We start from the raw sequence: 22,462 nt of genomic DNA, 5'->3' as shown, positions 1-22,462 counted from the left end.
GGATGGTGACTACAATGCGGAGCATTCTGGGTAAAAATATCCAAAACAAACATAGGAGTCTAGCGCTAGCGGGAGAAACGGCTTGTGATCTTTTACCAAAGACAAAAGAGAAATCCTTCAACCACTAAAATCTGATGCTACTCCATTGTTTTTGTGTACATTTTGTGAAAAAGGAAGCTACTCTCTTCTTCAGAGGTTTTTGTGCCGCTTCCTTCAGTTGTTCTGGGTGCAGCGCCACCAGAGGCGAGGCGCTGAAGAGGATTTTCTAATAGTTTGACTCGTTTGACACAGTGCGGCGTAAAGGTGAATCGCACCAGCTGAAAATGCTGAAAATTAAATTTTGTTCCCAAATTGAACTTATTCCACTGGACTAAAAACAGCCATACAAGCTTTCCTGCACCAATTTACAGCTGTTGAGAAACAACTGACGTACTTTTATCATGTCTTTTCCCTCTCCTACTGCTGGAGGGGTTTTCGGTTTGGAGGACGGCTTCGGGGTGAGAGGCGGAGCGGAGGCGGAGGACGAGGAGCTCTGACTGGTGGAGGAAGACGTCGACACGGACATCTGACTGGCGTCGTGGAGGAAGATCCGCTCGCTGCGCCGCCGGTTCCAGCCCTCGTCCTCGCTGAAGCCCCCGACGCCGGCGGAGAGGTCGAAGCTGAATCTCCGCGGAGATCGAGGCGAGGGGCGGGCTTTCGTCAGAGGCTTTCGCTTGACCGGCAGTGCTTCGTCTCGCTTGGTGGGGCTGGGCTGGTCGCCTCGGCGGGTCGCCGGCGGCAGGTGGGGGAGCTCGGGGGCGGAGCGCCGCCCGTGCAGGAGGGAGGGGAACTTCCTCTGCCTCAAGTCCGAGCCGGAATCGGACCACTCACACTCGGGTGAACCTGACAGAGAAAATGTGATGCAAAGCATTCTCAGTTGGTTTTAGGTCTGGACTTTGACTGGGCCATTCTTTGACCTGTACATTTCAAATAGAGCTTTGCTTCCGTGTTTAGAAATGGGCAAAAATGAACTAATCAGAGGCCATAAAATGTATTAAATTTAAAATGAAAAATGTTTTACCTGCTGAACAATATTTTTTATGAAATCTATAAATTCTTTAAGATCCAAAACATAAAAAGGAGTTTCTTTTTAAAAGAAACACGGACAACCAAAATTATTTCAAGGGCCACACTTTGGACATCCCAACTCTAGCAGGTTGTCCTTCAGGATTATCCTGTATTCACCACATTAACTTTCTTGTTCATAACCACAACATCCTTTTTCTTCCATCTTAAATTACTTAAATTAAAAGGAACGCCCAGAGAACCATTTTTGCCTTTGGTCCAGCAAAGCAAAATTTGTTCAAAGCCACAAAAACAACATGGAACAAATTAGCTTATTGGTCTCTATATCTATGTTTCTATATCTATGTTTCAGTTTTTAGTTTTGAAAATGTAAAACGTTGTTACATAAGGATGCACAATATATTGGCAGTAATATTGGTATCGGCCGCTATTAATCATTGTTTAACATATCGGCATTGGCCTAATAAATAAAAACTTGCCAGAATATTAATAACCAATATTTATTTTCATCTTGCTGCTGTTTATTTATGAGGGGGAAGGGGAGAAAGTTTGACATGTGAAAGTGTTAGAGAAGCAGCAAAGGATTGTGGGTAGTTTAAAGCAGAGAACCAGTAGTGAAGTCAGCAATGTGATTGCTTTTTTCAAGTTGTCTAAAGCAGTGGTTCTCAAACTATTATCAGTGATGTACCCCCTTAAAAATATATTTTTAGTCAAGTACCCCCTGACACGGGCAAAACATTTTTGGAATAAAAAAGAGGTACAGTGCTGTAAATACTGAATATAAAATTCAGTGCATGAACACATTTATATTTTATTGAACTTTTTACAAAATAATTTTTCCCAAGACTTATTATGAGGAGCCTACTGATTTTTTAAAGACATTTTGAAAAGCTTCACGTACCCCCTGCAGTACCTCCACGTACCCCCAGGGGTACGCGTACCCCCATTTGAGAACCACTGGTCTAAACAGTAGTCATATGTAACGTTTACGGTATCGGTAAATATTAGTTATCTGCCTTAACGGCGATATTAATTTCGGATATCGAGATTGGCCCAAATGTTCTCATCGGTGCGTCCATACTCTTACATAAAGAGATTGAATATATTTTCTTCACTGGAACATAAATTTTTTAATGGAAAATTGTGTCAATAAAGCACACAGTTTGGAAGTAAAAACCTTATTCCATTATTTGTGCATGTACTGCATTAAAAAAGTCTTGTAAAACTGCTTAAGCTAGAAGATTTTTTGATTTTTTAGGTCAAAGTTTTTAGAAGCCACCGGTCTAGTACATAAAATCCCCCCAAAACACACAGAAGTTTACAATTTTTAACGGTACAATAAATTTGAAAGAAATCATCCAATTAGAAATGATGATCTAGAACTTATCCGAGTCAGAACTCAGATAATCTGCGTGCGTTTGGGATTACCCAGCATGCTCTGCCTGCTGCTGCAGTGTTTCCCGTCATGGAGGAGGCTCAACGGGGGCGGGCTGACGGGGAGGGCGCTGGCCGCAAACCTGGCCAGCAGACCCAGTCCGCTCTCCTCACAGCCACCATCATCATCATCCTCGTCGCCGTCATCATCGTCCGAATCCGACTCGTCCTCTTCTTCATCCTCTGAGGTCTCTGTGTGGGAGAGAGAAAGCTTTGAGCACGGGCATGGAGACGGCTGGCAGCATCCGTCTGGGATTCATCTCTCACTTAGTGTTGTTTTTAATGCCTGCGAAACGCAGAGAATATAAAAATACAAAACTAAACTAAGTGGGATCTCAAGAACAATGCATCTATGCAGTCACACACACATACACACACTCCTGGAGGTGAAGATACAAGGTCCAAACCCACTGCAGCCTCCCTTCACGCCGCAAAGCTGCACAGAAACACGGAGCAGCTGAGCTTGGAGAAAAACCGCGACCATGCACGAGGTGTGAGCAACACAACCAGACACACATCTGCAGAGACTGGGGGGTGTGAAGGGTTGGAGGTGAGTCGAAAGCCCGGCCTTGGAGATTTTGTATTAATGGAGCGAGAGGGTGAAGGAGGAAAACATTAAAACCTTCTGTTTTTTTTAAAGTCTGACAAACCCGGCAGAGCACAGAGAGAGGCAGAGATGGACACACACTGTGGCATTCTGCTGGTTAGGCTGTGTGTTGCTGGAAGTTAGCGGTTAGGTCCAGAGCAGCAGATGAGCAGGAGGAGCTTCTCCTCAGGGGTTAGAGTGTTAACAGTGAGGGTGGATGCACAGTACACAAAGGCTTAATGTTGCATTATTATCACAGAGTAGGCTGGGAAAACTGAACAGGATTTTTCTTTCCTTTTTTTTTTCCAACAACAGTTTAAAATGAAACACTTTGAAATCTACTCATACTCCCTGAATGCACCTTTCGCACATTTTCCCCCGTTACAACCACAAACATCAAACTACTTTATTGAGATTTTATGTGACAAACCGCCATACAGTGTCCCAAGCTTTAAAAGTCTTAATCTAAATATGTACAGTATTTGTTAGTTATGGTCTGTCAAATCATAGTCATAATGAAACCATTGCTGAATGAATTTAATTTGTCATGTGCTAATTCCTCTGGTCACATAAAACCAAAACAGAACATCTTGGCCTTCATGTAAGATTTTGTGTAACAGCGCACATCACTGAGCACACCATCGCCATGGTGAGGCATGGTGGTGATTGTATCATGCTGTGGGGATGCTTTACTCAGCATGGACTAGTTGGTGTTGGTGTGAAGATGGAAGGTTACACTATCAAGCAGGACAATAACCATAAACATAGAACCAGAGTTATATTGCAGTTCACAGCATGTTTGGATTGGACCAGTCAAAGTCCAGACCTGAGTGTAATTGAAAATGTGGTTCAAGGGTTAAACATTGCTCCATCCAATTTGACTGAGGGGTTGAGCTATTACGCAAAGAAAAAGGGTGCAAATGTCAGACACTGGTAGCTGCAGTGAACTGTAGCTTTACAAAATAAAAGACCCAAAAGGCAGAGCTAGACAATTTTTAGATGTTGATTTGTAAAAGAGAGAGAAAACATTCAACTTCAGTTTTGCATTACAACATATTAGGGCCATGGTGTAAAAAAAAAAACAAACTAAAGTTGCACTAATAAAATATTATGAGAATAAAATAGTATTACGAGAATAAAGTCGTAATAATACGAGAATAAAAATTTTGAGAATAAAAAGTCTTATTACAATTTTCTACATTTTTCTTGGCGCGGCTAAGAAAATGTCCCACATCATGATGCTTCCCCCACCATGTATCACTGAGTATAATGTGATCAGGTTGATTTGAAGTGTTGGTTTTCAGCCACTCACTTTTTGTGTGTCGAAATTGAATTTCAGTCCGTTAGGAGCTACTTTGTATTGCTCTATAAATTTACATACCAATACGTTGAATTTTGTGGTTGCAACAGGACGAAATGTAAATTTTAAAAAAAGTCAAGCGGTATGACTTTTTTTGGTAACTACATTATTTTCCAGGAAATAGCCCAATTTTGCTGTACTGTGAATCCACGGTGTGTTAACGGCAGCAGACAGGTGTTCGCAACAAGCAGGCACTGAGAGGACAGCCCTGTGAGGCCCCTGGTAATATACTCCTTTGTGATTTGAGCCTCCATGGTTACCGTCCACCGTTCCCGAAACGCCTCTCCTTTAAACTTTTAAGCCAACAAGAGTCGGCGGTGGGGAAGTGTGGGGAAGTAACCATGGCTAGCTTTGGAGAGCTTCAAATTTGAAAGAAAATAAACAAAAAAAAACCCAACAAAACAAGATAAAAGTTAATGTTCTGTGAATGTAGCTCAATTTCCTCACGTTTCATGTTAGTGTTCAATAAATAAAATAAATGAAAAACAAAATGGAGGGAGGGGCACTTCCTACTTACAGAGCAGGCGACAGGGGTGTGGCCTCAGGCAGGGCGGGGCAGGGCGGGGCAGCGACGGGAGCGCGGCCTAGCCTTAGCGCAGACTAGCTTTAAAAGCAAAGCCTTAGCCACAGCGTAGGGTCGCCGTAGCGAGGTAGTGTAGGCTGTAGGCCGCGCTAGTCCTGGCCAAGCCTCTGTAAAGTCGCAGCGGCGGCAGCACAAGCACATGGAACAGGCTGAGAGACACTCAAAGCATCATGGGAAGGGAAATAAAGTGGGGGGCGGAGGGTCAAGGATGAGAGGGGGCAGTGAGAGGACAGAGCAAGATGTCTGAGAGAGAGCAGGGAAAAGGGTTATTTGAAGGTTTAGTAGACACACAGGAGAAGCTCGATTGTCCAAATATCCCTCAAATCTCAACCCTGTCACATCACCTGGAAACATTTCGCAGAAACTACCACTAATCTGCCTGGCATATGGTGATAAAAACAAACCCAGGAATTAAGCTAGCGCTACGCTCAACTTCCTGACGTGCTCTCCAAACGTATCTGGGAGAAGCGAAGGGATATTTGACAAACGGAGCCTGCTAACGGATGTGTGAGGTGCAGTGGCAGCTGGACAGGCTGACAGAAACAGACACAACAAGATGAAACGGACACAAGGACCACAGCACTTTGCAATCTGTACCAATCAAATCAACACCTTTAATAAAGCTTAGAAATACCAAACTTGCGATACAAGCTTTGTGTGGGAGAGATCTCACAATTCACATGATTTGTACAAATGCTACAAAAGAAAACACTTCAGGCAATAAAAAATCTCCATAGAAATAGGTAAACTCTTCAGAAAAAAACTAAACTAAGAAAGAAAAAAAAATTTTTTGCAGGAAAAAGCCAGCAGCAAGAGAGGTAGGGATGGTGAAGCTAACGCACAGTCTGACAGGAGCTAGCTTAGCCTCACAGACACACAACCGCCTGAATCGGCAGTGAAGCTGGAAGATTTGGTCAGTAACCTTGGTCGAAGGAGTCGTCGTCGGAGGAGCTGAGGCCCGCCTCCTCCAGCAGCAGGGATAAGTGCTTGTGTTTCTTCCTCAACGATTTCTGGGTGGGCAGCAGGGAGGTCGGCGACGCCGCCGAGCGCCTCTTTCTGGACGAGCCGTCGTGGGGACGCGTCCCCGAGTGAGGAAGCCAGCCCCCTCGAGAAGAGACAAGCTCCTCTGAGTCTGAATCTGGTGCAGAGAGAGTGCGGTTAATGATCCGTGAGGCCGAGAAGGTAAAAAAATAAATAAATAAAGTCACACGTAAAGGCTGCTGGATTAAAAACACGTCGCTTGGATGTAGGACTGTACAGGGACTGACCTACAAAACGCTCAATAAGAAGACTTGATAAAGTCAATTGAAACTAGATATTAACCTCATCAAGTCAATTTTTTATTGTGTGTTGCCTGTGTTGGCAGGGATGGATCTAGAATAATAAAGGCCCCGGAGCTGGAGCCAGTTTGGTGCCCTATTCTGGAAAAAAAAAAATTATAGAACATTAATAGGTAGGCCTACATATTGTTCAGTTTAAAATGTCCATATTGGTCTCAAAAGGATCATTTTAAAATACGAGCGTATTTTCAACTGATAAATATTTGTAAAACATGCTGAGTTTTCTTTGGGCCCTGGGCTACTGCCGTTCAATCATCATCAGTCTCCCAGTAAATCCACTGAAGTTTGTGTCTGCAGCGTGAGAAAACGTGCCATTCCAGCGGTATTAGACACAGGCATCTCTGCAGAAGACATTTTGTGATTGAACCACATACGCTTCCTCTCCGGATACTCACTGTTGGAGCAGCTGCTGATCTCCGATCTCACGGGAGAAAACATGGACTTCTTCTGACCTTTCACCTTTTGGACGGTCTCGGCAGCTGAAGCTTTGGCGGCCATCTTGAGCTTCCCGGCTTTGACGGAGGAGTGAGCGCCTCGCTCCTTCAGCCCGCTTTCGGAGCATCGGTCCTTTGACTTGTCTGACCTGGAGCCGGGGGTGAGCTTACGAGGGCCGCTGAGGGAGCCGAGCTGCGAGAGCGACAGCGCCCTGTCGAGGTCGGAGGCCAGCTGCTCCTGCTCATACAGGTGACCGCGCTTCGCTTTCATGGCCTACAAAAGCCACCAGACAGGTCACTAACCAGAACAACGCTCTGCAGACTCTGCTGAATCTCGGGTGACCTACCTCTAGAACGTGAGCGCTGGACGACTCCTGGTCATTCCAGCTCTTCTTCTTTTTCTTCTTCTTCTTCTCTCCTCCAGTTCCGGTTTCCGTGTCGTCTCTGGACAGTCGGAACCTCTTTCTCTGTCCTTCCCCGGCTTCAGAGTCCTCAGAGTATTGCACTGTTCGACCCACCCTGGCAGACAGATACACGCTTTCAAGCATGCAGCAAAATGGTTTAACTGAGTGACATTTTTTAAAAAAGCGAACCCCCTCACTTTCCAGGCCTGCTGTCCTGTTTGGTAGGTGTGGGCAGATGTTTCCTTTTTCTGGGTCTTCCTCTGCCACGCCTGGTCAGACTCCTCCTCTCGTCCTCCTGCTGCTGCCTCTCTCTGACGTTGACCAGAAGAAAGTTAGATCTAAGTCACAGCGGAGGGTGTCAAGCACCGTGATTAATTCATCTTGAGGTTCTCTTAGCGTAAGCGCTGACCTCTTGTCCCTGCGCCGCTGCAGTTTGCTCATCTCCCTTTGCTTCTCCTTGTACGTCTTCTGCAACTCGGCCAGGCGGACACGGTATTCCACCTCGACGGCGTCCAACATGTCCACCTTACTGTACAGCTGCACCGAAACACAAGAAGCAAACATGAGGGTCCCGCCGCCGAGGCTTCGCTGACCGACACGCATTCCTGATTCTTCGTCTTACCGGCTCTTCCTTCCTCTGCCTCCAGCTGTACTTCTTGTCGGGGTCCAGAGTTCTTGGCAGATCGATGTGGGACTGCTTTTCTATCGCCTCCAGTAAAACGTGTCTGCTCGCTTCAAGAAGACAGTCCAGACCGTCTAATGTGAGATCTGGGAGGAAAAAGCGCACAACGTTGGAATATTAGAGGAAGAGAAGAAGAAACCTAACAGAATGACGTTGAGATGCACCGATCAGGTTTCTTCCTGGACGACTTAAAACATGTTCAAATACATAATTTAAACCAGGTTCCACAGGTTTCACCAAATAAAATGTAAAACTTTTTAAGTCCATTATGGATGAAATTTAAGACCTGTATCATGACAAAATGTACAAAAGAAAATCGCATACTTTATACAGCATTGCCAAGCTTTTATGCCCAGAATGACACATCATTGTATGGGTTGGAAACAAATGTGAGCTGGTGCTGGCAAAGACAAATATCGTTCAGCCAAAAAATGTACACTTACTAATGATAGACTCAAAGAAGCTAGCTAGCTTGCAAGTTTATGTTGGCAGCTAATTAGCGACAACCTGAAACGCATCGAGTCCCAGAATGTAACGAAGACGTCTGCGTGTGACTCAAGATTTTACCTGACAGGAAAGTCTAACAAATAACAAACTATATAGAATATATGAGATTAAACAGTTGTGCCACATGAAAATTTAAGACCTGTGACTAATGCATTTAAGGCCAATTTACATATATTCTAATGAATTTAATGCATTTCAAGGCCTTATGAATTTAAAGCGTTTAAAGACACCTTGTAAATATTTTGACTTTTTATATTATTGTTATTCCAGCAAGTTTAATAAATTGTGGGCTCAAAAGGTTTGATTTTATCCGTTAAATTGTTTTATATTAGCAAAATAACAATCATTTTTATTTAAAATAAAACTACAACTTTCAATTTCAACAACAGTTAGTTCATTTGGTCTCATTGCCAACATAAAGCAGTTTTTAAAGTATTTGAACTGCCAATCAAGTGAAATCCTCTGATTTCTAGCGGAATGATTAGTGTGTCTCCAGAATGAGTGTGTCGATAGCGACCGCTTACCTTGTGCGTGGAAAACAAGCTCCGCTTCGTTTTGAGCCATCTGGCTGAGGAGGGCCATGCCTTCCAGAGCCACCATCTCCAGAGCTGCGGCGCTGCTGCAGGCGGAAGCAAAAGTGGGTTCGTCCACCTGGCCTTCGCGCGTCAGAGTGGGTGGGGTTCTGGGCCGGGCTTGGGCCAACTCGCTGGCCGTCAGCAGGGCCAGCATGCCCCCCATGGGGTCCTCTGAGCGGATGAGCAGCGGGAGCGGGGAGCCGAGGATGGGAGGCTCACGGGTACTTTCCTCCAGGCAAGGAGGGTAGGAGTCGGATGCGTCGTCGGGCGGAACCTGTTCACACACGGCCGTCTGGTCCAACGACACACACATCTGAGGCGCTTCTTGACTGTCTGACTCTGCAGAGATGGATTGGCGATACGGTGCCAGCTCTGCTTCCTGGATAAGTTCAGGTTTGGGCTCGTCTTCTGCAGGAGCAGAGGGCGGGGCCTTCACCGCCTGACAGGCGTTGGACGATGTTTCTGCCTTAATCTCACCGTCGTTCTTCTCTTCCTTCCCCACTTCTCGCTGGTTTTCACCTGGTGGAATCAAAGGACTGGGAGTTTTTGGGGCTTGCCCGTCCACCTCGTCGTCCTCGGTGGCCCGGTCGGTGGTGCGGCTCAGATCCGGCTGAGGGTGCTCCTCGCAGGGTTCCCGTTTAAGGAAAGACCCCGCCTTCGGGGGCTCCAGGCGCTGGGGCTTGATCTCTGCATCCAAAACCCTGAAATCGTGGTGAGATGAAGCTAAAGGATCAGGAGCAGCGGGAGAGCAGGATCGATGTGCCTCCGGGTTTTCAGCTGCCGATGCCGGGACGTGATAAGGCGGGAAGGATCCGAACGGCACAGTGATGGATTGGTAAGCGTAACCTGGAGGCAGATCTGTAACAGAGGCAAAGCAAAACACAATCGCATCATCAGCGCATACAGACCTGAGAACTTTTCACATTGTGGTTGTGAAACTACAGTTCTGGCCAGAAGGTTATGAACATTTAAAGATACAGTACATATTTTATTTGATGCATCTGAATTCATTTTTCTATGGAGTTTTAGAAAGTAGATGGGAGAGCCCATTCTTCACATTTATTGTAGATTATTTTGAATCCCCGTTAGTGTCAAAGTTATACACGCAGGCAGATTACGCCCACAGCTGATCATTTCGATCATTTCTGATGATTCATCGATTGTTTTGACAATTTAAAAATTCCACGAAATGATTCAAGTAAACAATTAAATTCCTTTGTTGGATAAGAAAATAAACATTTTAATGTCTAACGTAGCATTCCTTTAGCGTACCTTTGATTATTTGTGTCAAAGTTTGTCTCTGCAACTAAATAAATCCTTCTAACATCAATATGTCAGAGCTTTAATTTCAGCCTGTTCTGTCAACGACAAACCAGTTTGGGTTATGGCTGACAAGATTAATCAGATTAATCGTGACAAATCTCTTATTGAGTTATTGTCAAGTAATTTAGCAATCGATTAATCGTTAACTGGAGTTAAAATAACCTCAAAAGGCTATTTGAAAGCAATGATCAACCTGAGTTTAGATGTTATTCACCGAGGTGTGTCCAGGTTTCAGCTGTTTGACCCAAACTGGTTAAATCTTAAATTGTGGCATTCAGACTTTCATGGCATTTATATGAGTTTTCTCCTTGAGATCCAAAATCTCATTTACTAGAGAGACCGGTTTTGGTAAAACAAGCAAAACTACCAACAGCAACAAAACAAGCAGCCAAGAAATTTGACTTAAATTATATAATAAGAATAAGAACTAAAAACAAAAGCAAGTTTCACAAGAAGATTTCTCCTTTTGTCTTAGAAGAAATCTAAATTGTCCCCCAGGAGTCAAAGTCATCCAACATTGTCGCCTGTTCCCTAATATCTGGCAGCCATATTTCAGTGGTGAAGGTGCTTACCAGAATAGATGTCTTCAAAGGGTGTAGAGGTCGACTTTTTCCTTTGCTCCCTCACTCCCGCCTCCCCCTCCTCCTGTTTGGGCCGCCGCGGCGAGGACGGGGGCGGAGAGGCCGAGCGTGGAGACGTCGGGTGAGGCAGGAGCTTCGGTGCGTGAGACAGGACTCTGTGTCCTCCCTCCTCCGACTTCAGGGTGGTCACCGGGGCGGGGGTCGGAGGCAGAGGGGTGAGGGAGGACGTGGACGGCGTCGGAGATCGGGAGGGAGGAGGGGGCTTGCGAGGATGCAGCACAGGTGAGGGCGACGGCGAGGATATGGAGGAGGGTCGGGTTTTCGGGTCGGTGTTCCGCTTGTCGACTTTGTCTTCGATCTCTGGGCGGTGCTCACTGGCCTTCAGGCGCTCCTGGGACAGAGCAGAGGAGATATTTCTGACATGTGTGTGTGTGTCGTCGCGGACTTCGCTTTGGTGTGCAAAGACGCACAGCTTCCTGCAAGTAGACACACGCTGCACTTACGACGAGCTGCGCGTTCCTCTGCAGCTCCAGGACCTGCGCCGTGTGCTGCTGGATCATGAACAGCTCCTGCTGCCGCAGCATCTGATGCTGGGAGAGCAGCTGCAGCTGCGCCGCGTGCTGCAGCGAACTGCTCGGCCCGTACACGCTCGACCACATCGGGGCTCCGCGCTCCAGCACGTCGCCTCCTGCTGCGCCACGGAGAAACACGGCAGACTTTGAGAAGTTCGTTTGCTGTTGACTTTAGAGACATTTGCATGAATGCTGCAAGCTACGCGGGTAAGACAATCTGCTGAAGGAGCTTAACCGACGTTTTTGTTCAATAAGTGTATAAATAAAGAAAATGCAGTGATCTATTCAGGACTTCCTGGAGAACCTGCTCTGATTTGTGTTCTCTCTCTAGAAAACCATATTGAGTTTTCTTGTTCAGCTCAAATCAAGACACATTTAAAAAACTAAATAGATAAAGAAGATACATTTTCCAACTTTTTGGTGGAAAAGACTTGTTTAAGAGTGTTGAACCTGGGGAGGAATACGTTGTAGCAAAGACAGAAAGAGAAAAGGAAGGCAGAAAGAAAGTAAGGAAAGATGGACACAAAAAGGAAAGAAGGGAGAAGTAAAAAGAAAGAAGACCAAGGATAGAAGGGAGTTTAGCCACAAGAGAGAAAGGAGGGAAAAGAGATAATAAATATACAGAGGAATGAACTTCTCCATAAAGAAGAGAGGACACAGAGGAGAAAATAACATTTAGACGACGGAATATTAAATAAAGCCTGGAAATAAACGTTTTTCCTTGCTCACTTTTTCCTATCCATACGAAGCCCTTGAAAATCCTAAAATCAAGCCCCATAATTTGCCAGATTTCACAGGAACCACAAGTTCTCCTTGAAAAGATCACAAGATGTTTGAACGCCTCCTGCTTTCATCTCTAAGGATAACTTTTTCATAAAAATCTTAAACTTCTTAAAAAGTATAAAACTGATCAATATGTAAAGCCAAACATTTCCTGAACGACTTCAATATTTGCACATTTAAATGGTAGAAGTATGAACCTGTGGGAAATCTAACAGTCTTTTATGGGAAATTTGTTTTGTTTTGCCCCAGGAGGAAAAACCTTCTTGTTTCCAGCGCGTCTCGGCGCTCGCCCGTCAAATCTGAGAAGCCGCCGGCGTGTTGTGCAATCGCGCTTTCCTGCGACCTCATATGCTGGAACGCTCTCGGAGATGGGGCGGCAGCTTTCGTACCGTAATGCGGCAGGTGTTCAGTGGAAATGACGATTAGCTGGCCAGACTGCGGATCCCTGGTAAACTGGTAGGGAGGAGGCATGGAGCCCGGCAGAGAGGGCGGGTAGCCCGGGGGGAGGGTCTGGTGGAGCGGGGAGGGACCCAGGCCTGAATGAGAGAAGAAGAAGAAACAAAACAAACTGAATTTAAAGAACTGAGCGAGTATTTTTATATTTTTTTTTCTCCACACTGAGACACATGTTGTTTTTAGCCCTCCGCGTCTAGACAGAACTGCCCCCCCCCTGAGGGAGCTCTGGGCGAGCATGTGTCTCTCTGTTTAGTGTTATCAGATGGTGAATGAACGCTTACATAAGTAAGTGGCTGCGCGTCCTGGTGCTGTTATTTCAGGACGACGAGCGGAGGAGCAGCGAGTCTGGAATGTCCAGAAAAGATCAGGAATGTCTCAGGCTACAAACCCCCCCAAAAAACACACCCATAGCGCCTGCTGATGGACAGACCGCCTGACCGCAGGACAACGCCCCCCTCCTCCCATGCACCAATCAGAGGCAGCCATGTTGTGAGCGTGGAGAGCACGTTTTGGACCATAATGACAGGCTCGGGGTTCGCACGCTTCTCCCACAGGAAGATTAAAAAAAAGCTTTTCAAGCATCTTCAAGGCGCATTTTCAAAATTTGGAGATAACAACACAAATGAGCTTAAAAGTTTTAATTCACCGTTATATGATGTCATTTATTATTAATAATGTTAATTCAAATAAAAGTAATTTTTATGTTTTGAAATGTCTCTCACACAGTTTTTTACACCTGATTGGTTCGAGAACATTCATTCATTTAACGTTGTTTAACATAAAAAAATATAACTGAACCTTTATTTCAATTACAAAAGATCAATAAGTCACTGAGCCATTAGGAATAATAAACATCCACTACATTGAAACAGTCCAAACAAATCATGTTGAGGTAAATGAGCTTCCTGCTTAAACACAATATGCAAAAAAAAGTTACACATAGAATCTGTAAAAAATGTTCTTGCTACGTTTTTTGGCATTTAGCAAATAGAAATGAGTTTTGCTCATTTTAACTGGCCTGAAACAGGAAAAGCTGAGTCTGATTTAACTTCAGACAGTGAGAAAAAACTGTGTCATTTTATAAGGTGTATGAAAATGTGCGGTTTTATCCAAATTTAGTCTTTTAATTTAACTTTACTACCAAACTGTGCAGTTTGAAAATCAAGCACTTTCCAAACCTTGAAAACACCTCATTGAAATTCAAACATTTTGAAGGATTTTAATCTCCCATATGAATGATGGGGATGAAAATTCAACATGCTTCCATACTTTCCAAGGCCGCATAACGACCCAGACAACATCTACATTAAATCAAAATCGGATTACAGCTCAACGCTCGTTTTGATTTCAATGCTAAGGAGCCACAGGACATCTGAAGGTTTGGAAAATGTTGTTGCAACAGTTGGCAAATTGCATCACATACCGTATGGAGAGCCGGAGAGCCAGACCGGAGGGGCTCCGGGCCGGGGCATCCAGGGGTGAGAGGTCAGGGTTGAGGGGTCGGGAGGCCACCGCCCTGCCCCTGCGAGAGCAGCCCCTCCTGTGACCATGAGGTTGGGGGTCATGAGGCTGGGCGTCATCATGCTAGGTGTCAGGCCGCCGGACAGCGGGCCGGGGCCCATCTGAGTGAACTCGGGGTGATTCTTGGACTCTCTGAGTGAAGGATCAAGGACAGGACGCGGACCGCTCGTTAGTGGCTGCAGCAATGTGCTGACTCTGCTTTAAAGTCTGCATATTGTGGAACAATACAACCACCGACTACACTTTATTTCATCGGGACTTTATGCGACAGCAACGCAAAGAGGTTTATAGCAGGATACAGACCTAAACTGGACATGTTGTAGATGCAAAACGCAATCGTTGGCGAAAACTAAACACTGAACAATTTCCCTGCGTCTAACACTCCATGATGAAGCATGGTGGTGGCAGCATCCATAAGGCTCTATTAACTGATGAATCGCATCAACATTCTGGGGATTTATAAAGAGTAATTTTACTTACAGAGTCTTCATAATCCATTTTGGTTGTGTGAGGTTTCTATCTCTGTGTTTTATTCTGAACTTTCAAAACGTCTTCCTGTTCCAGTGTAGAGTGTTTTTTTTTACAAAATTAAAGTTTACTGGTTTTTGAGAGGATGAACATTTATTACTATGCCATAATCAATAAGTAAAATGGTCTCAAATTGAGAATAGCGTCGCTACAATTTCTTAGACAATTTGTCATCCAAATTTGTTATTGTATGTAGTTAACTACAGCGAGGTCAGGGAGAAAAACAAATGGAGAAACTGGGGTTGATAATCATGTTGTGATGAAAGAATACTCGGGTGCTCAGGAATATTCAACCTTCACGGCCTGAAGAGATTATTTTTTCACTCTGGCCGGCCAAATAAAACTTGTTCAGAGCTGAAAATGTCACACAGATTTTTGAAAAGACGACAACATTTTTGTGTCGTTTGTTGTCGTTTTTAAAGAGCCGCCTTTTTTAAGGATTCAAAACAAAGATAAACATAAAATTTAGCAAAAAAAAAAAGGATACATCTTTGTTTTTTTGTGGAATTAAAAAAGCAAAGAATCACATTCTCAAGCAGATTCCAAACTAATGATAAGAAAACCAGATCCAAACCCATTTTATTTGTACTTTTAATGTCATTCTTTGTGAAAATTCAATACAAATATTGTAGGAATGAACAGAAAAACTGCTAAAAACCAGAGTTTGTTATTATATCTAAACTTAGAAACAATATCTGGTTCTTTTGCACTTTTAGCCACAGTTACTTAGACCCATTATGGAAGGCTGAAAGTGGTTCTTTGGGAGCTGGTCTAGTCAAAGTATAAACCTAAATCCAACTGAAAAACTTTAGTAAAACTTGGAAAATTAAGATTTGCAGATTTTTGCAGCTGTGTTGCAAAGAATAAAGGAAAAAATCCTCAAAATTCTGCAGCTGTAAATGGACTGCAATGTAGACACAGGGAAGAACTCCACATGTTTTAAATCATTATTTCTATTAAAGTAAAACAACATATTTTCTTTACAACTTGACAAACATGCACTACTTTAAGTTGATTCATCACATAAAGTCCTAATGAAACACATTGAAGCTGGTGGAAGTTATGAGAAAACGGAGAAACGAAAAGGTCACGGACTGTAAACACGGCAGAATTTATGTCGGAGTGAATAACAATAACCAAGAGCTGCGCTTCCTCACCTGATGACTTTCTCTTGCTCTCGCTCCAGCCGGCCGGCCAGCAGTCGGTCATCGTGGTGGCGAGCGCGCTCTTCCCCTCGATCCTCGTCTGCACACAGAAACCTCGTTTTACCACAATGTGCGTACAATTAAATTACGGCAAGAAAAAGCAGACGTGGAAAAAGCGTGTGTGACAGAGAGAGGGAGGGAAAGAGAAGGGAGCGGCGGCGAGGACAAGGTAACACCAGCTAGATAATAGGGTGCGCGACACCGCCTGTCAAAACAAGATGAGGAGCTGAAAACACAGCGGCGGGTGCGTGAGCGCTGAAAAAAACCGCATGCACACGACAGAAAAAAAAGTCCAGAGTGACAGTTTCTGCTCGTCCAGTCAGCTCTCATCGATTAATAGTGAACGAACGGCCACAAGAGAAGTGTGAGCATGCCACCACCGCCTCATTACTGCATTAACACACTGAGAGGCCCAAAAGCCTTCTGACTGTCAGAGGGGGGAAAACTGACAGCAGCTCAACCAGGCTGTGCAAAATAAACACGAGGCTCTCCAAGCCGAATCCCCCCTGAAGCCCCCTGAAGCCCCCTCCATCTCATCAGACTGGAGGTCCCCGGGCAGCAGAGGGGCTTAATGTGCTGCTGGACCCTTCAGCTCTGCTCCATGTGTGTGTGTGTGTGTGTGTGTGTGTGTGTGTGTGTGTGTGTGTGTGTGTGTGTGGGTGGGTGTGTGTGTGAAGCCTCCAAAGGGACAGAGTACTTTAACAATCCCCTATATGCTCTGGAGGAAAGGCTTCGGTTACCAAGGCTACAGAGAGCCGTCCCACATGCTGGACAGGAAGACAGGAATGAGCGATGCTCCCTCCATCTAAGAGCCCAATAAATAAATATAATAAAAAAATAACGTTTATCATGAATTTACAGAATGTCTATGATGACAAGACTTTAAATATCAGCTGTTAAAAAACTGGAAGGAAGATAAAGGAAGGAAAAAAGATTAGATGGAAGTAAGAAAAGAAAGCAGACAGCATTGCAAGGAAGGAAAGAAAGGGCACAAAGAAGGATAAAAGAAATAGAAGAGAGAATGAAGGAAAGAAAGTAAAAAAAAAGGACAGTAGGACTCAAGTAAAGAAAAAGGAGATAAGTAAGAAAGGAATAAATGACCAGAGGGATGAAGGAAGAAAGGAAAAACAGCATGAAAAGGAAAGAAAAGAAACAATGGAAAGAGGAATTACGAAGGAAGAAAAGTAGTGAAGACACGAGGAAGAAAGAAAACAACAAGCAAAGATAAAAGTGATAAAAAAATGAAATAAATTAAAATAGTATGGAGTCATGGGAGGAAAGAAAAGCAGGCAGATAAAGTAAACAAAAGCACAAAGAATGGAAGAAAGAACAGAAGGAAGAAAGGATAAAATTAAATACATATGAAATGAAGGATCAGTGGAGGAAGGAATGGAGAGTGTAAGATAGAAGTCATGTAGGAAAAGAAAGGACCAAAGTAAGAAAGGAATAAAAGACACAAGGGATGAAGAGAGAAAGACACTGGTAAGAAAGAAAGGAATTGCAAAAGAATAAAAGTAATAAGAACAGAAGGAATTAAAAGTGTACTTAAAGAAGGATGGATGATGGAAGAACAAGTTTAGAGTCACTTTCTGTAATCAGGAGCAGCAGCGGGTCAGTGGATGAAGTTGTAGTATTAAAATACTAAAGTTGTCAATTTCACCTTCAATGTGTCGCCCCTGAGCAAGGCACTTAACCCCAGGTGACCTGCCAACCTGCATATCGGTGGATAAATGATTACAGGTTTGTGACTCTAACCAGCAGTATGACTAGAACAGCATTCACAGTAGGAGTAAAGTCAGGAACAAAAACAGTTTTATTCCTGGAGAGAAATATTCAACATATTACTAAATCAAGTCCAAACTCTGATCATAAATCAGAACCTGATTGGTCCAGCTCTAATATATGTATATGAGTTTTCTTAATTTAGCGCTTGTGTTACCAAACAGACTACATTTGGAAACTGGAAATGTGTCAACAAAATCTCAAAAGTGTGAAGTTCGTTGAAGTTGAGTGAATTACGCAGCATGATTTGGTTTTTAAGAGGCATTTTAAAAATGATACAAGCAACACCTGCTGCTGGCCTGATGACTCTGCATACATGACATTTTGATGAGGCACCCTGATGTTTATGTATAGGGATTTAGCGACGCCTCGTCACATTTCCCAAGAGTCCAGATAAGGCCCGGCTGCAGGGATGTAGGAAACGCCGGGAATGTCGGCCGAGCCCCGGTGACCCATCTGTGATGTTAGATCCTGATATTCCCTTTATTATTATTTTTCTCCATCTGCACAGCCATTGATTCTTTTTACTAGTCTTTTGCATCTACTGCCTGTTTAAATGTAAGAATCTACACAGCAAAAAACACATCATCTTACTTAATGAGACAAAACAAACTTACAAGTAACTTTTCAGCAAGAATTAGGAGGTTGTTTTAACTCAATAATTCATAAATATTGATAAAAATGTACTACTTCCACTGGCAGATTATTTCAGTTATAACATGGGAAAATGTCTTGTTGTAATTAAAGTAATCTGCCAGTGGGACTAGCACGTTTTGATCAATATTTATGAATCATTGACTTAAAACAAGCCCTTATGTTTAGCTAAAAAATTACTTTTTAAGTTATTTGTCTTATTTCAAATGCACTTAAGATATTTGCAATGGAAACTAGACTAAAACTAAACACTTTTTTGTGTTTTTGCAGTACAGGATTAAGACTTCTTCCATCAGGAAAACATCATCAGATTATTGGACCAATATTATAATCACAAATATCTTGGTATATACTGAATTTCCTACTTAACATCAAAGCTGCACAAATTATCACATAACTCTCACTATGGTAAAAAAAATAAATAAAATAAAAGTAATATCACTGTAGCTGAACATTGATTGGATGTCATATTTGCTAGGATATAATATCAACAGTACATTTGACTATATGGATTGGTTTTGCTGGATGAATGAGTAGGCAGAGATGCTTACACACTGATGAAATCAATCATTTTATGCAGAATAAAGTGTTTATAAATATTCTGCTGGAGCCAAAAATCTAAATTTTAACTTTTTTTTTTCCACCAGAGAGCCTATGAAGTGTTCCTCAAGATGAAGGAAGCCTAGGCATGACAATAAATACCAGCAAACATTTATAGTTACTGCTACACACACACTCAGAGTTACTTAAGATTGATCCATTGCTTAGCAACACAACCAGGGTCTTATTGTAATTCAGAACCTGCTTGTAGCTTTCCACTGCACACAGGAGTGACAAGTTTAACGCAGAGGGGGAAGAGTGGAGTATGGGTAGCCAAAGAAAACAGCAGAGAAAGTGAAGGGGGCCTGAGGTGGGAAGAGGAGAGAGCACCTCTACAAAAACCTCTTTAGAAAGGAGGGAAGGGTGGAGACGCAACCCGAAAGAAAAGAGCTAAAGACAGAGGGAGAGGCGCTGAATAGCAGGAGGACAGAAGGAGCCCTGAGCGGAGGCTGAAACCAGGACAAAGACAAGACACTGAGCAGGAACCTTAGAGCTGAGTGAGTCCAAGAATAGCATGTTTTACAGCAGGAGGGCCGACAGGTTCACACAAACGGGTCAGGAGACGAGCAGAGAAATGAACTAGTGACCAGAACCGGGGCAATTTTCAGGGAGATCAGCTGATTTAGAAACGCCCAAAAACCTCTCCACACACAACCTGTTGCAATAAAAGGTAAATAAAGATTTAAGAAGCCGTTCAGATGGACTCTATAGGTAGTGGTGACATGTCTGGTGTTTATTTAGGCTGCGGGAGAGCGAGAGAGAGAGCTGCACTTCCTGCTTCCTAAGGATAACAGGAAGACTGAATGCATTACAGCTGAGGAGGCACAGATGTGATCATTTGGGCCAATATTGATATCTTAAGGTCACATCCATGGCTTCACCATTGCTTCTCTGCTTCAGGTAAACTACCCACAATCCTTTGCATCACTTTCACATGGCCAAATAAATACCACAAGACAATTCTTGTCCCTTTCCCCTCCAAAAACAAACAGCAACAAGCTGGAAACAAGCATCAGTTATTAATACTGGCCCAGTTTTATTTATTGGACTAATACCAATATGTAAAAAAAATTTACTAATATCGGCCGATATCGATATAAGTGTTGATATACCATGCATCCCTAACTAAAGAAAAGTCTAGAAACTAAAGAGTAAAGCTTAAAATGTCCATGACATTATTTTGTTTTTGCCTTAAAATAGTAGAACCCTGTTTAACAACAACTGCTCCCAGACACACCTGGTGTGACGTCGCCCCTAGTCCTAATATAAAAGTCACCGTTGACGAAACTGGAAGGAAACAAGAAATAATATTGAGTTCTGTTCTTATATTAAAGCTCTTAAAGAGAAAACAGAATCAGGTCAAATGTGTATGAACAGGAGAGTCAAAGCAAATCACATGACTGTGATCGATTCACCTGTATCTGCAACAGGATTATTAATATTTTACAAAGGTTTACGACATAGGTCACAGTGCAAGACCTGAATGGCTAAAAAAATCAAATAGCTGCAGAGGAAACGTGACCTTTCTACAATAAGGAAATGAATCTTCCATTATTCTCCAAAAGTGAAGTGAGGAATCATCTCGACCCGGTTCAGGTAGTGATGCGGAGCACGATTCTGACAGAAACCACACAGGAGTGGAAAGCAGAAGCCAGCGAAGACTTCGATTTCACTCTAAGATTACTTTTTTGACCAGTCTGCAATAAATAAAGGAAGCAGCAGAGAGTTTAAACTAGTTCCAGCTGAATAAAAGGCATTACCTTTGATAGCTGTTTGCAGCAGGGGTCTCTGTGTGTCGGAGCCTCCGCTGGTTTGCTTACTGGAGCTCCCGCTGTCTCTCTGCCGTGCCACAGCAACGGCGATCCCGACAGGAGGGTGTCGCACCTCGCCCTCCCCCTCTCTGCTGAAGGAGCGGGCGCTGTCCGGCCGCTCCTGTTCCCTCTTCAGCTGAGGAGGGACCCTCAGCGCTCGTTCCTTGTCCCGCTCCCTTTCTTTTTCCCTCTCGGCACCCGTCACGATGTTCCCCAGACCGCCGAAAGGCCCCCTCCCGTCGATGATGTGCCTGGAAGACGTGGGCCCATCGGCGGCAAAGTTCCCGCTGTATTTAATCAAACTCTGCATGGCCGAAACCTCCGCCGAGTCCGGGTGTTCTCCGCCGGCGGACGCTGCAGGCCGAAAAAGCCCCGACTGGTCCAGGTAGCGCCTCTGGCTGCCATCCTCGGCCGCGCGCCCATGTCCATGCGTTTGTGGCGAGTGACTGTGGGAGGACTGCGAGCTGCTGGGTCGATGCGACGAGTGAGGGGAACCGGACTTCTGCGTCTGCGACGGCTGGCTGTGGGGAGCGGAGAGATTGTGACCGTGCTGGGCCGCCAAAGCGGCCATGTGATTGGTGGCGTAGTGGGCCGACGGGGTCATGGCGTTCCACTTAGACTCTGACCCGATGCCGACTCTGAGCGAGTGTTTGGATAGGTCCCTGGTTTCTGGACTGAAGCGGGATCGGCCTGAGGAGAAAGATGCGTCCTGGCTTCGTTTACTGAGAGAACCGTTGGAGCAAATGACGGAACCTTCCTCTCTTTGATTGTTCGTTTCGCTTGACTGGGAGAGCCGAGGATGCTCCATGAGGCTTTTCTCATGAAACCTGTAGCTCTCCCTGTCTCTGTCCCTGTCTCGTTCAAGCTCTCTGTCTCTGTGTTTGTTGTCCCGGGCCTGTGAGGCGATCTGGATGGGCCCTACCCGCTCGTCGTAAACCTCCACAGAAGGCACATACGTAGGCGCGCTGACTCGCTGCTCTCTGGGTGTGAGGAGGTGGGGAAGACCGGCGCCGGGCTGCTGTAACGGAGGGGGGAGGACGTAGGAGGCGTGCAGGGTCCCGGCCGCCGTGGCCACAGACTCGTTCCTCCGCTGCCGCTCGGAAAGAGAGGTGGAGTTGTTGGAGTTGGAGTTCTGGCAGTGGTGGGGTCGAGAAGCGCCCTCCTCTTCCCGACCCCTTCGGTCTTTCTCAGAACCGAGGAACCGACCCTCACTGAGAGGGAAGGAGGGTTGTGGAGGCGACAGTCTGGATCGGGTTTCCACCGCCAAAGGGTGGGAGGAGTGTAACTTTTGCTGGTGAGGATGGAAGGACCAACCGTCCCTCTCCCTGTCTCTGTCCGTCTCATGGTCCTTTTCTCGGTCCCGATCTCTGCTCGCCTTGCGGTCGTCCTCGCCTCGCGTCTCCTGCGTCAGATCCACCACGCTGTGCGGCCGTGACTCTTCGCGCAGCCGCTCCCTCTCCCTCTCCTTGTCCCGCTCTCTCTCTGTCCGATACGTCCTGTCCCTGACCCCATCCCGGGACGTCCTCTGGGGAGGCGTGGAGCTGGAAGGAGTGGCCAAGGACGCAGATGGAGGGTGCAGAGGTGATTGGCTCAGTGAGGACGTCAGGAAGTATCCATCTGAACAAAAAACAAACCCAAAGTTTTGTTTGCACAGGTTATTTCAGAGATTGAGCACT

The 22,462-nt window shown here is 44.8% G+C and overlaps 1 protein-coding gene across 3 annotated transcripts in view; it reads right to left on the bottom strand.

Moving 5' to 3' along the window:
• The window catches only part of tnrc18 (trinucleotide repeat containing 18), a 64,360-nt gene that overhangs the window by 16,137 nt on the left and 25,761 nt on the right, over positions 1-22,462 (bottom strand). For 2 of the 3 annotated variants that reach the window (XM_014471422.2, XM_023348925.1), the window contains exons 5-19: positions 20,736-22,403; positions 15,892-15,979; positions 14,109-14,338; positions 12,619-12,765; positions 11,378-11,565; positions 10,866-11,265; positions 8,920-9,828; positions 7,829-7,974; positions 7,616-7,743; positions 7,404-7,517; positions 7,150-7,321; positions 6,764-7,076; positions 5,951-6,166; positions 2,494-2,691; positions 434-882 (exon numbers count right to left, since the gene is read on the bottom strand). In XM_014471422.2, the coding sequence (XP_014326908.2) occupies positions 434-882; positions 2,494-2,691; positions 5,951-6,166; positions 6,764-7,076; positions 7,150-7,321; positions 7,404-7,517; positions 7,616-7,743; positions 7,829-7,974; positions 8,920-9,828; positions 10,866-11,265; positions 11,378-11,565; positions 12,619-12,765; positions 14,109-14,338; positions 15,892-15,979; positions 20,736-22,403 (5,366 nt within the window). The remainder of the gene's footprint in view (positions 1-433; positions 883-2,493; positions 2,692-5,950; positions 6,167-6,763; positions 7,077-7,149; positions 7,322-7,403; positions 7,518-7,615; positions 7,744-7,828; positions 7,975-8,919; positions 9,829-10,865; positions 11,266-11,377; positions 11,566-12,618; positions 12,766-14,108; positions 14,339-15,891; positions 15,980-20,735; positions 22,404-22,462) is intronic. The other variant, XM_023348927.1, reaches the window with a different exon arrangement.

Source organism: Xiphophorus maculatus, chromosome 16 (assembly GCF_002775205.1).
Source record: "Xiphophorus maculatus strain JP 163 A chromosome 16, X_maculatus-5.0-male, whole genome shotgun sequence".
In the NCBI taxonomy this organism is placed as follows: Eukaryota; Metazoa; Chordata; class Actinopteri; order Cyprinodontiformes; family Poeciliidae; genus Xiphophorus; species Xiphophorus maculatus.
This window is presented reverse-complemented; position numbering and strand designations above follow the sequence as displayed.